Source organism: Hordeum vulgare, chromosome 3H, assembly GCF_904849725.1.
Source record: "Hordeum vulgare subsp. vulgare chromosome 3H, MorexV3_pseudomolecules_assembly, whole genome shotgun sequence".
NCBI classification, from domain to species: Eukaryota; Viridiplantae; Streptophyta; class Magnoliopsida; order Poales; family Poaceae; genus Hordeum; species Hordeum vulgare.
In genome coordinates, this window is record NC_058520.1 from 63,323,356 (window position 1) to 63,337,790 (window position 14,435).

Genomic DNA, 14,435 nt, shown 5'->3' on the forward strand with positions numbered 1-14,435 from the left:
CCTCCCCTCATGTACTTTGTTGGGTCTAAATCAAAGCCGTCATGGCAGACCTTTTGGTGGAGGGGAAAGAATATGCTTGGGGAAGAAGAAGCATGGGCAATTAGGTAGGGAGAAGAAGCGTTGGCACTTGGAGGAGTTATAGGTAGGAGCAGGGAAAGGGTGGCACGTGACGTGCACTGGTCTTTTCAGCTGGCGGACGCTGGTTGCTGGAAGCCGCACGTGGGTGTAGGGGGTGTCTTTTTTTTCGTACATGAGGACCAGATGACTTTTTTTTGGGACGACTGCTCGCGCTCGCCATTGGACACGAGGACGCTCGCTTGACATGTTCTAATTTCTATTATGCACCAAATAGAAAGCTAAGAATAAAATGACCCATTCCATGTTTAGTCTTACTAATTCTAAACTTCCATTTCATTCTGAAGTATACCTGATCATGGGATACCCGATCCAGTAGGTCCGACCCGACCTTGCCCACGGACCGGGCTCGGGCCTAGATTTTAAACCCGTCGGGCTCATCGGGGCGGGCTGGGGCTTAAAAAACCCAAGTTTACGCCTATGTCCGGCCGGGCCAGACTTTTTGGGCTCCGGCCCGCCTTGGGTCTAAAAGTTAGGCTTGACGATCGGGCTGGGCCAGGATCGGACCTGCGTTTCGTACCACGGTTTTCTTTTGACCCGGCCCAAATCCCGGCACGACCGAGTTTTGCCCAGGTATATTCAAGTATTGCCAAACGCTGCGTTCGTTCCCGCAGAAAAAGAAGGAATAAATTCCTCCTCCACGTGCACACGCTACTGCCGGAGAACAAAAACTGAGAACTACCATCGTCAGGATAATGTGGAAGACGACCACCTCACCATCCCTCCGTACTCCATAGTCGCAATGGCGGCCGCGGCACTCCGAACCCACCTTTCCCTTCTCTCGGCCGGCGGCGGAATCCCCAACCCGGCGCTCCAAACTCTATCCTTCGTTGCCCCCCTCCTCCTCCGCCGCCGCTGCCGCCGCCGCAGCAGCGTCGTTCTCTCCAACGCGTCCTCGTCGCCCCCGTCTCCCCCTCCTTCGCCGGAGAAGGCGGTCGAGGCGGCTCCGACGGCGGAGTCGTGCGTCAACCTCGGCCTCGAGTTCTTCTCCAAGGGCAGGGTAAGCGAAGCCGATTCCAAGGCGCATTTTTTTTCCAACGTTCATGTGACAGGGGATCCTCATTGTGCAAACGAAGGAGGTCGATCAGTATCGGCTACTAATTGTATGGCAATTCATTAACTCTTCAAGATATACGTATGTGTCAGTTTGGAATCTGGATGCAGAAGCTACTCTAGTGAAGATGTGAAAGTATTTAGCAGCTTTTAGCCAGAGCTTAATCAGGCCCTTTCAGGATTGTGTTTCACTCTATGTTATCCATTGCATTATGCTCAGTTTTATTATGTTTGGGGTGATCTTAGGTGAGTTAATGCCATGTTTGGGTGTATAAATTGGTATTCCCCTGGTTATCTCATCGAATAAATGCTTGGAAACTACCTTCAAGAGAATACTTGTTGAAACTGAAAGCAACTAATCGTCCTAGTATTGAGCTGTCACCTTAAACGATTACCAGCGTTGTCTGCTAGCTTGGTGTTGAGCAGGCATAAGATTGAAAATTCATACTCTGCTAACAACGGGTGTTCATACTGTGATTGAACTAATGGAGAGAACCACATTTGAATCGTCGTGATGCAGGAGATCTTCAAGCACTCTCTGTGTTCCCTTTTCATTTTTTTGTGCATGTCACAGGTGAAGGACGCACTTGAACAATTTGACAAGGCCCTAGAGCTGAATCCAAATCCTACCGAAGCCCAAGCAGCGTTCTATAACAAGGCATGCTGCCATGCATACAGGTGAGGGTACATATGATACTATGCTTGGAGTTTCCATTATGCACATGTTGTACTCATTAGCATATTTTTGATAGGATCAATGTTCCACTGTTTAGATCCTCTGATGGCATTGTTAAGTTCTTTGATGAATTTGTACATTTTTATTTCCTTATTGGTTTTATGTTCCTTCTGTAATGCATGCATTTGGACCAGGGAAGAAAGCAAAAAAGCTGCAGATTGCTTGAGAATAGCTTTGCGAGATTACAATCTCAAATTTGGCACAGTACTTAATGATCCAGACATGGCGCCATTCAGGGCATCACCAGAATTTAAGGAACTTCAAGAGGAGGCAAGGATATGTGCTTAATTCACTGCTCTGCTATATGCTGGATAAGACATTTATCTTCTAATCATAGTTGACATCTTGATCCCAATTTATATACCAGGGGATTTGATCCTTTACATTTTCTTTTTTTCATGATTTGATCATAGCTAACTAGTTCGATGTCAGTGATTTGATCCTTTACATTTTCTTTTTTTCATTTCAGGCATTGCGTGGTGGAGAAGATATTGGTTCTGGATTCCGAAGAGATCTAAAGCTTATTAGTGAAGTACAAGCACCATTTCGTGGTGTCCGGAGGTTCTTTTATGTGGCGTTCATTGCAGCGGCTGGAATTTCAACATTCTTTACCATTCCCAGACTTATACTTGCACTTCAAGGTGGTGATGGTGCTCCAGATTTTCTGGAAACGGCTGGGAATGCTGCCATTAATATTGGAGGTAAACTGACACATCCTCAAAGAATGGTGTTGCAAAGAGTTAGGCAGTGTTCACCTGACAAATATGTTTCCTCATTACATGGCAAGTTCATCCTGTTGCATACCAGTAAAGTTAGAAGAAAAACCATCATCCTTGACTTCGTTTATTGTGCTAGTTGGACTTTAGGGTGTAGTCAACCTAGTCAGTCGAGGCATCAAATCTACATGAAAATTTCCAAAACAAAAAGTATAGAAATACTTCAATTGACAGTAACTTTTTTTCTTTTCAACTTAAAGTCCAGATTAATTATGAGTACGAAAATGTATCGACAAGTAACGAATAAAAACCATGCCAAGCGTTACTATTCATGGCAGGATTATTTATTTCCTTTCTTCTAATCCACTTCAAGTTGTTGAAATTTAAATATAGGGCACAGCACTTTTTTACTTCTTGCAAAATAGACCACATCACAAAAACAGAAGGGGGGGGGGGGGGGGGGGTAAGAATGACAGTTTCTATGTTGGTGTGGTGCCCCAACTGAAGCCAAGTTGCAAGCTCCACCACCAAACAAATATAGTAATTGACTTTTCATTTGATTCACCAATAAATTAAAGAATTTGACAATTGCCACTGTCTTATGTTCATTCCTGATGGTTGGTATTTGCCACACGCCTACACCAATACGTCTTCTTAGGATATCTTAGGAACCATCTTATATATTTGTTCTATTAGATGTTTCAGTATAAAAATGCACTAGATAATCTGTATTTGTTTACTGGTAAATGTATTAGCATTCATCAATGCTTACTAGCTACCGCTGAAAGTCTGGAGTACAAAAATGCAAAGAACAACTGCTAGTTCATTTCAGTCCTCGTTCTCCTAGTTGTGCATCTTGTAGAAGTTCATACTAATGAGGATTCCGTGGCTCAGTTATTGTTTTTCTCTCTGCTATATTACAAGTCAGTCATTTGTTAAATAATTTTTATTTTTGTTGCTCGTTAAACTTAAAAAATAATCAATCTCTGGAATCAGCACTCTGCAGGTATTGTTGTGCTCGTGGCTTTATTTGTCTGGGAAAACAAGAAAGAAGAAGAGCAGATTACAAATATCTCTCGTAATGAAACCCTTTCAAGGTTACCTGTGCGTCTGTCAACCAATCGCATAACTGAACTTGTGCAACTCCGGGACATTACTAGGCCAGTTAGTATAATTCTTTTAGCATCTTTCATACTTACTACGCCCTCTGTTCACATATGTAAGATGTCTTGGCAGTTTAAATTGAACTGCCGAAACGTCTTACATTTGTGAACAAAGGGAGTACATTTCTTTTAAATTTCATCAAGTGACCGGTGGATTAAGTAGTACTGTAGGTTATATTGGCAGGTTCAAAAGCATCTGTTACTCAAGCAATGCAAAGAGCTGAGAGGTACCGAACTGAACTGCTCAAACGAGGCGTTCTTCTAATTCCTGTGATCTTTGGTGCTTCACAAAAAGTCCAAGGCAAACCAAAAGGCTTCGGTACTACAAGATCTGCTGCATCAGCTCCTTCAATTGGGGTTAGACCATTCTTACGTATCTACTGATCCACAAACTGTCACATGCTTCTTAGTTTGTAATTTCATAAGGAAAACTTGGTACCTTTTGTTAAGTTTCACGCACCAATCAGTAAAATCAAGAATACAAACTGATGGTGAAGGTCGGGGCAATCCACATACTTCGACAACCCCTCTCACGTGTGGCTCAAAAAGGCCTAAAAGTGGACAAAAGGTGGGCAAATATTTTTTTAACTGCAAAAGCCGAGACTTGAACCCAAAACCTCTTGGCTTGTGATGCGATGTAAAATTTCATACCAAATGGAAGAACAGAAAGTCTGAACCATTGATAAGGTTGGGCAATCCACATATACTTGAACACCTTTATCTTTTTGATAGTGCAATGCAACTTTTTTTGGGCAGGGCGACTTTGAAAAACGTACTGAATCTATTGCGGCAAAATCACGACTCAGAGCCGAGGTTCGATTTAAAGCCGATATTGTCTCTCCAGAACAATGGGAAAGGTGATTTTTCTTTCATTTCTCCTGTACTGTATAGTCTGTATTATGTTTAAGCAACTGTACAATAGTTTTGCATTTCTTACCATTTCAACATAAGACAACAACATAAATTACATACACTAATCGCCTACCCATGCATTCACAAGGTTGGGTCTGTTATGACCAGATTTGCAGATTTACCAGCTTAACGCCTTTTTGTGTCCTATATTACTCCTTTTCTAATGGTATTAGCATGGCTGTAGTTGTAGGAACACCAAAACCCACTTCCTAAATTTTTGGTGCCATCAGTTTTTTATCTTTGAGGTTTTACTTGACATCTACTTGCTTGTGGTCCAGTTGGATACGTGATCAGCAAGAATCGGAAGGTGTCACTCCTGGTGAAGATGTCTACATAATTCTCCGTCTTGATGGTCGTGTGAGAAGATCCGGAAGAGTAATTCTTTTCTATGGGGTTATTTTGTTCGAGTTACTCCTATTGATACTAGAATGAATAAACTAAAATCTAACTAAGTTAAGATTAATGGTAAAACTTACAATTAATTGCTTTTCTTCTTTTGCAGGGCATGCCAAACTGGAATGATATTTTGAAGGAATTGCCACGTCTTGAAGATTTGCTCAGCAAACTTGAACGATGAAAACTATGTGTATATGGGTTTCGTTTTCTTCCCCACGCCCTTTATCTTTGTGAAGGCCGAGCCACTATTTCGTTGCACAGAGATTGACCATCATGTTGAGTGATATTTCGATGTAGCTTTTTTTCAGTTCTTATGCAAAAACAGAGGTGAAGGTCTTATTTCTCTAAGAAGTGAGGTCTTTGTGTGCGAGATAAGATGTACACAACATTTTAATTACAATAGGATATAATACCAAACCAAGAATTGTGTTGAACCGGTATGGGCTGTATGGTCCATCTCACTTAAGCCCACAAGGCCCAGTCCTTGTGATGACCTAGAAAGAGGTGCTCCAAGTCCCCTCCAGGAGTGCAACCGCCACACACACAGGGAACTCACACCTTGGGACATACAAGATAATAGAGGAGTAATTCCCAATCAATCCGTCCCAGGTGTGACGGTCAGGTTTTGTTGAGCGACTCGGCTGGCGATCTAGATCTAGACCACTACCGCGGCCGTGGTCCCTTCTTCCTCGATCGATCCACCCCCTGCGGTGTGCTTGATTTCTTTGCCTAGTCCAACCCCACCAAAAGCCTTCTGTGAGAGCTGGGGTTCATGGTCGTACACCACCCACCAAATCCCTGGTCTTGTCTGGGATCAATTTCTTCCCTGTGCAAAAGGGTGGAGCCATGGACCGCGTGGAGGGGCTAATGCAGGACATGAAGCTGTCAGAGAGGAGAGGAAGGAAGATCCTGTGGAGTGGAGGAGGGAAGGTTGGGGCTGTGGAGCCGCAGGCAATCGCCAAACTGTTGTCAGACAAGCCAACGATGGCAGAGCCATTGGCGGGCGCATTGGTCAGGGTGTGGTGCCCGCTGAAGGGGTTGGAGTGCAAGGACCTTGGGACAATGTTTTTCTCTTCACTTTTCACCAAGCGTTCGGGAAGAGGAAGGCAATTGAGGATGGGCCATGGAAATTTGGGAAGTCGCTGCTGGTTGTGGAGGATTATGTGCCAACAAAAACTGTAGAAGACTATGAGTTCAGATCAATTCTAATTTGGGTGAGAGTTTTCGACCTCCCACTAGGAATGATGTGTCGGGGAGGGAGAGAGGCAATCAGTGATATTATTGGACAATTCGTGGAGGTGGATGTGGGCAACAATGGTACAACAGTGGGCAGATTTCTCTGAGTGAAGGATTGACATCAGAGATCCGCTGATGCGCGGCTTCATGAGGGAGGATGAGGAAGAGGGTCACGGGGCTAGTAGGACGGAAAAGGAGAGAAGGAAGAAGGATGAGGAGTTGTGGTGTAGATTTGAATACGAATTTTTACCGGACATGTGCTACACCTGCGACATGCTGGACCATATTGATAAGGACTGTGGGATTAGTTTGCCAAAGGGGGAGGTACAACAGTTTGGCTCTTGGCTGAAAGCGTACATACCAAGGAAGGGAAGTGAACCGAGTAGGAACAACTAGAATGAGGGAAGGTTTAGCGGTCATGGGTGAGTTGGCTATGGTGGACACTCTTATAGTGGAGGCGGGGTAGGTCGGAGCGGGTCGGGCAACGATAGTGGGAGTTGGAGGAAACTGAGTCTGACTGAGCATGATGGGGTAAAAGGTAAAGATGGAAAAGATGACGAGGTTACAAGTCCATTAAAACAGGTCTAGGAGACTTGGCAAAGAGGAGAAAAAATGGCGATAAAACCAGCAACAAAAACTGAGCTTCAACGAAAATACCGGTGTAGATGGGAGTGCAGGGGCTGTGATTAGTGGGGGAGAGACGCGTGGGGGTGCAGACCAGTTTATGGAGGACCTACCACATGATGCCTTATCAGTGCCCACCAAAGGGGAGGAAGGGGGAACTCGAGGACTGAAGAATGGTTAAAGTGCAGTGAAAAATAAGCAAAATAAGGGGGGCGGGAAGGGTGGAAGCACTTTTGTGAGGAGACAGAGAAAAGGTGGGAAGGGAGGCCAAGTACCGCTGAGTGTACAGGCGGGTTCCAAGAGGGAGGGTGAAGCTATGGAGGTTGATAAGTGTGATAGCCTGGCTTATTAGGGATGATAGACTACTCATATCAATAAGGAATTCCTTCTTTTCCGGGAGCCCATTCAGACATAACTCCCAGGTTAAGCGTGCTCGGCTTGGAGTAGTCCTAGGATGAGTGACCGACCGAAAAGTTGTTCCCGGGTGCGCATGAGTGAGGACAAAGTGCGCAAAAAAGACTAGTATTGATATGTGGGGACAGTCTAGATCCCGCCAGGAGTAACGACCGTCAGCGGGTGTGTCCGGGGCGTTACAAGTTTGGTATCAGAGCCAGGTTCTCGCGGTTACACGGATGTTTGCGGACAGGTGTGCGGTCATGTTGTTCATGACGTTTGTGACCCGTCGTGCCACACGACATGGTACATGTACTGGACTGGATGCACAGACGTTTGTACCAAGAGGGAACGCTCCTGTGGCCCGACGAGGACGTCGGTTCCTCTGAGTGGTGGTGTATGTGATAGCCTGGCTTATTAGGGATGATAGACTACTCATATCAATAAGGAATTCCTTCTTTTCCGAGAGCCCATTCAGACAGAACTCCCAGGTTAAGCGTGCTCGGCTTGGAGTAGTCCTAGGATGGGTGACCGATCGGGAAGTTGTTCCCGGGTGCGCATGAGTGAGGACAAAGTGCGCAGAAAAGACTAGTATTGATATGTGGGGACAGTCTAGATCCCGTCAGGAGTAACGACCGCCGGCGGGTGTGTCTGGGGCATTACAATAAGGAGGTGGTTGAGTTGGCAAAGAAGGCAAAAGTCGATGGTATTAACAACACGAGCAATGGGGCGGGGTTATCAAAACAGCTCTGAGCTTGTGCCATGGAACTGTCGGTGGTTGAGTTGTTGCTGCTGTTTGGCCAAGGAGTAGGTCGCAACTGCTGGTATTGCTAAGGGAGAGAAGGGAGAAGAGATATTGGTCGTTGTGGACCTGCTGCTGGTGTGGATCCTATTTTTCTTCTTCCTTCCCCTATGTGATTGCTGCTTGTTGTGTGGCGCTGCTTTGGTGCTATTGTTGGCTGGAAAGGGAAGAGGAGGCAGCTGGGATTGTGCTGAATTGTTGTTGCTGCCTTGCTGTCTCTAAGAAAATGGAAGCAGAGAAGGGTAGTTGCTTGCTGGGTTGATGTGTGTGTGTGTGTAGGGGACGAGGTGTTGGATAGCTGCTGAGGGGGTCGGCTGCTGTTGGAGGCCAAGATCCTTTGTGAGATGCTGCTAGAGGAGAAGGTGCTGATGTTGGTCTGCACTGTTGTGTGTCTTTGCTGCTGAAGACGCCCATTGTTGCTGATTATCCCAATCAAAGATGAATGAATCAAATGCTCTGACTGTGGCTTTTGAGAAGCTAGCTAAGATCCACGCAGAGTCCAACTTTGGGGCCATTGTTCCTCGATAGGAACTGGTTCGGAAGCTCGAAATGCCACCCCGGGACATGAAGCTCGAGGGGGCCACAAACTATTTGAGTTGGTACCGGAGGGGATTGCTAGCTGTGGAATAGAATGAACTTGATGGGTGTTTATTGGATGCGATTGATGAACCCAGAGACAAGGCTACCACGGAGGGAAAGCGGTGGAAGGTCATAAACTCTATGCTCGTTGGCTGGTTGTTGAACTAAGTGGTGCCCTCCATTGGATGCTCTATGGAGGGATTATCCACATCCGTCGAGATATGGAAGACTCTATCCACCCAATACCCAGGCAAGGGTAATTTCATGCTAATTGCTTAGATTGAGGGGACGATCAACCGTCTGTGTCAAGGTGACGACATGTCAATGATGACATGTCTGGCAGAGGTGCAAGCTTTGTGGGAGGAGCAGGATAACTGCGATCCTATGGAACTCTATGATGTGGCTTGCATCGAGTCAGGGCGCAAGTGGATTGCACGCATGCATGTGTTGAAACTGTTGGAAGGTTTGAGAGTTTTCTTTCATGGCAGGGGCATCCCTGTTGCACCAACCTCTCTTGCCAACTATTGGGGAGACTATTGCAACAATGTATCAATAGGAGGTGAGGGCATCTCTTGAGCATGCAGAAGTGAAGGTTGTGCCGGCTTTGACATTTGCAGTCAGTGAGCGCATGGAGTGGGGAGATCCCACCAAGTGTCATATATGTGAGGAGGTAGGTCACTAGAAGAGGGAATGTCCACTCATGGTAGAGGCAGGGGATACATTGGAGGGGGTACTCGTAGAGGCAGGCATGCTAGATGCAGAGATGGATACCTAGGGACCTCAGGGGCAGAGGTGGCCACTCACGGGTTGAGAGGGCACATATGGTAGTTTAAGGGGACACTTTGAAGTTAAAGGGCGAGGAAGTTGATGAGCCTGCCTATGGAGACTTTGCTCACTGGGCCTCCACTGATGAAGGTAATCCGATAAAGGCATCTCTTACTCCTAATGTGGATGCTTTAGAGTGGGTCCTAGACTCTAGAGCATCTAAGCATGTTGCGGGTAATACCTGTGTGTTTGAGTCTTATAATAAGCATCCTCCTACTCACAAGGGCACTATCCAAACCGTCGATGATACAAATCAGCCCGTCATAGGGGTTGGCACAGTCAAGTGCACTTCAACTAGCTCGTTATCGTCAGTTTTACATGTGTCAGCTTTTCCTGTCCATTTGGTCTCTATCAGTGCTCTCATTGATCAAACAAACTGTCATGTGATCCTTGACAATTTCGGTTGCTTGATTCAGGAGCGACTGATACTTGTGATCTGCGTTGGATTTTTTGTGAAGAGGAACGGGTTATGCAACACAATATAGGTAAGTATTTCCCTCAATAGAGAACCAAGGTTTATCGAACCAATAGGAGTAATGGTCAACCACCGTCTTCAACGACTGCACACAAAAGAGCAAACATTTGCACCCAATGCGGGCAAGAGGGTTGTCAACCCCCTTGGGCTTGTTATTTGCAAGCAAGTAAAGTGTGTAGATGATAGTTGATAATTGTAAAATGCAAAATAAATAGAAAACAAAGAAATGGCAGCAGTGTAATAGTAGCGTTTGTAAAATTATAAGTGAAATAGACCCGGGGGCCATAGTTTTCCCTAGTGGCATCTCTCATGTAGTAAGCATACGGTGGGTAGACAAATTACTGTTGGGTAGTTGATATAAAAGCGCATAGTTATGTGATATTCCCGACAATGATCATGTGTATATAGGCATCACGTCTATAAGCAAATAGGCCGACTCCTGCCTACACCTATTATTATTACTCTACCCATCGACTGTTATCCAACATGCATCTAGAGTATTAAGTAAAATAGAGTAACGTTTGGAGAACAATGACATGATGTAGATAAAGAGAACTCAATCAATATGAATTAACCCCATCGTTTTATCCTTATTAGCAACAATACAAAGACGTATCTTGTACCCTTATGTCAGTGGGATATAGAAACCCTTCGGATTGAACCCACTACAACACACTCCTCTCACTGAAGAAAGATTACTCTACTTGGCCAAAGCAAATCGATAGATCGGAGAGATTTATGAAGCTATGATGATAAAGAAATAAGAATCATAATAGAATTTAGAGATACTCAAATCTTTATCATGAATAATCTGAACATAAACCCACAATTCATCGGATCCCAACAAACGCATCACACAAAAGAATTACATCAAACAGATCAAAGCGAAGATGCAATGATCATTGTGTTGAACAACAAGTGAAAGAGAGATAGCCATCTAGGTACTAACTACGGACTAATAGGTCGGTGGTGAACTACTCACATATCACCATGGGATTAGCAAGGTTGGTCTAGAGGCCCTCCTTGACCGATCTCCCCTCCGGCAGGGCAACGGAACACGACTCAGAATGGGCACACGGTGAAATAGAGACTTGTGGCGGCGAAAAAAGTGTTCCTCGTGACTCCCTAGGTTTTTTTTGGATTTTATAAGATTTATAGAGCGAAGAGGGACGCCAGGAGGTGTCAGGGGGCCTGTGACATCCTCAGCTTTTGCTACAGTAATGTATGTAATTAAGCTACAGTGATCCCACGCTAATGGTGCCACGTCACCATGATTTCTATCGTTGATCTCGTGTTAGACGAAACCGAGTCAAATTCAAAATTTAAAAATAAGTCGAACGAGAAAAGTTTTCGAATGTTAAAATAAAAATGTCGGATAATTTACAAATATTCCTTAATTATTTATAGAATTGAATCGGGCATTTTTGAAATTATTTAAAACCCATATATATTTAAAATAGAAACTATAAAAAATAATAAAAAAAGAAAAAAAGAAAAAGAAAAAACAGGGAAAAAACCCCAAAAGGCCCCGGCCGAGCTGGGCCAAATGGCCCAGCCGGCCACGCTCCCTCCACCGACACCCCACGACGCCACCAACCCCGCTCCTCACCCCAACCACCCCTGTCGCGCCACTCTTGTTGGGGAACGTCGCATGGGAAACAAAAAATTTTCTACGCGCACGAAGACCTATCATGGTGATGTCCATCTACGAGAGGGGATTTCCGATCTACGTACCCTTGTAGATCGCACATCAAAAGCGTTAGTGAATGCGGTTGATGTAGTGGAACATCCTCACGTCCCTCGATCCGCCCCGCGAACCTTCCCACGAACCGTCCCGCGATTCGTCCCACGATCTAGTGCCGAACGGACGGCACCTCCGCGTTCAGCACACGTACAACTCGACGATGATCTCGGCCTTCTTGATCCAGCAAGAGAGACGGAGAGGTAGATGAGTTCTCCGGCAGCATGACGGCACTCCGGAGGTTGGTGGTGATCTAATCTCGGCAGGGCTCCGCCCGAGCTCCGCAGAGACGCGATCTCGAGGTAAAACCGTGGAGGTATGTGGTCGGGCTGCCTTGAAAAAGTTGTCTCAAATCAGCCCTAATTGCTCCATATATATAGGAGGAGGGAGGGGAGGCTTGCCTTGAGGCTCAAGGAGCCCCAAGGGCTGCGCCACCAAGGGAGGAGGAGTCCTCCTCCAATCCTAGTCCAACTAGGATTGGAAAGTGGAGTCCTTCTCTCCTTTCCCACCTCCTTTTTTTTCTTTTCTCTTTGATTTTCTATCCTTGGCGCATAGGGCCTTCTTGGGCTGTCCCACCAGCCCACCAAGGGCTGGTGCGCCACCCCCAAGGCCCATGGGCTACCCGGGGTGGGTTGCCCCCCCCGGTGAACACCCGGAACCCATTCGTCATTCCCGGTACATTCCCGGTAACTCCGAAAACCTTCCGGTAATCAAATGAGGTCATCCTATATATCAATCTTCGTTTCCGGACCATTCCGGAAACCCTCGTGACGTCCGTGATCTCATCCGGGACTCCGAACAACATTCGGTAACCAACCATATAACTCAAATACGCATAAAACAACGTCGAACCTTAAGTGTGTAGACCCTGCGGGTTCGAGAACTATGTAGACATGACCCGAGTGACTCCTCGGTCAATATCCAATAGCGGGACCTGGATGCCCATATTGGATCCCACATATTCTACGAAGATCTTATCGTTTGAACCTCAGTGCCAAGGATTCATATAATCCCGTATGTCATTCCCTTTGTCCTTCGGTATGTTACTTGCCCGAGATTCGATCGTCAGTATCCGCATACCTATTTCAATCTCGTTTACCGGCAAGTCTCTTTACTCGTTCCGTAATACAAGATCCCGCAACTTACACTAAGTTACATTGCTTGCAAGGCTTGTGTGTGATGTTGTATTACCAAGTGGGCCCCGAGATACCTCTCCGTCACACGGAGTGACAAATCCCAGTCTTGATCCATACTAACTCAACGAACACCTTCGGAGATACCTGTAGAGCATCTTTATAGTCACCCAGTTATGTTGCGACGTTTGATACACACAAAGCATTCCTCCGGTGTCAGTGAGTTATATGATCTCATGGTCATAGGAACAAATACTTGACACGCAGAAAACAGTAGCAACAAAATGACACGATCAACATGCTACGTCTATTAGTTTGGGTCTAGTCCATCACATGATTCTCCTAATGATGTGATCCCGTTATCAAGTAACAACACTTGCCTATGGCCAGGAAACCTTGACCATCTTTGATCAACGAGCTAGTCAACTAGAGGCTTACTAGGGATAGTGTTTTGTCTATGTATCCACACAAGTATTGTGTTTCCAATCAATAAAATTATAGCATGGATAATAAGCGATTATCATGAACAAAGAAATATAATAATAACTAATTATTATTGCCTCTAGGGCATATTTCCAACAGTCTCCCACTTGCACTAGAGTCAATAATCTAGTTCCAATCACCATGTGATTTCAACGAATCCAAGACCCATATAGTTCTGGGGTCTGATCACGTCTTGCTCGTGAGAGAGGTTTTAGTCAACGGTTCTGAAACTTTCAGATCTGTGCGTTCTTTACAAATCTTTATGTCATCTTATAGATGCTGCTACTACGTGCTATTCGGAAATGCTCCAAATATCTACTCTACTATACGAATCCGTTTCACTACTCATAGTTATTCAGATTAGTGTCAAAGCTTGCATCGACGTAATCCTTTACGACGAACTCTTTAACCACCTCCATAATCAAGAAAAATTCCTTAGTCTATTTAGTTACTAAGGATAACTTTGACCGCTGATCAGTGATTCAATACTGGATCACTCTGTGTACCTCTTAACAGACTTGCTGCAAGGCATACATCAGGTGCGGTACTCAGCATGGCATACTTTAGAGTCTACGGCTAAGGCATAGAAGACGACCTTCGTCTATTCTCTTTATTCTGCCGTGGTCGGGTTTTGAGTCTTACTCAAATTCACACCTTACAACGCAACCAAGAACTCCTTCTTTGCTGATCTATTTTGAACTCCTTCAAACACTTGTCAAGGCATGCATCTTGTTGAAACTTCCATTAAGCGCTTTTGATCTATCTCCATAGATCTTTGATGCTCAACGTTCAAGTAGCGCAATCCAGGTATTCCTTTGAAAACTCCTTTCAAACAACCTTGTATGCTTTACAGAAATTCTACATTACTTCTGATCCACAATATGTCAACCACGTATACTTATCAGAAATTCTATAGTGCTCCCACTGACTTCTTTGGAAATACAAGTTTCTCATAAACCTTGTACAAACCCAAAATCTTTGATCATCTCATCAAAGTGTATATTCCAACTCCGAGATGCTTGCACCAGTCCAT

General features: G+C 45.1%; 1 protein-coding gene across 1 annotated transcript; it reads left to right on the top strand.

The window, feature by feature from the left end:
• Positions 1–781: 781 nt before the first annotated feature.
• On the top strand, positions 782–5,545 carry LOC123442977 (protein LOW PSII ACCUMULATION 1, chloroplastic). The gene is made up of 9 exons (XM_045119175.1): positions 782–1,135; positions 1,763–1,866; positions 2,059–2,194; positions 2,394–2,625; positions 3,647–3,804; positions 3,975–4,160; positions 4,560–4,660; positions 4,994–5,090; positions 5,218–5,545. The coding sequence occupies exons 1-9, from the start codon at positions 878–880 to the stop codon at positions 5,290–5,292; spliced, it is 1,347 nt and encodes a 448-aa protein (XP_044975110.1). The 5' UTR covers positions 782–877; the 3' UTR covers positions 5,293–5,545.
• Positions 5,546–14,435: the final 8,890 nt, after the last annotated feature.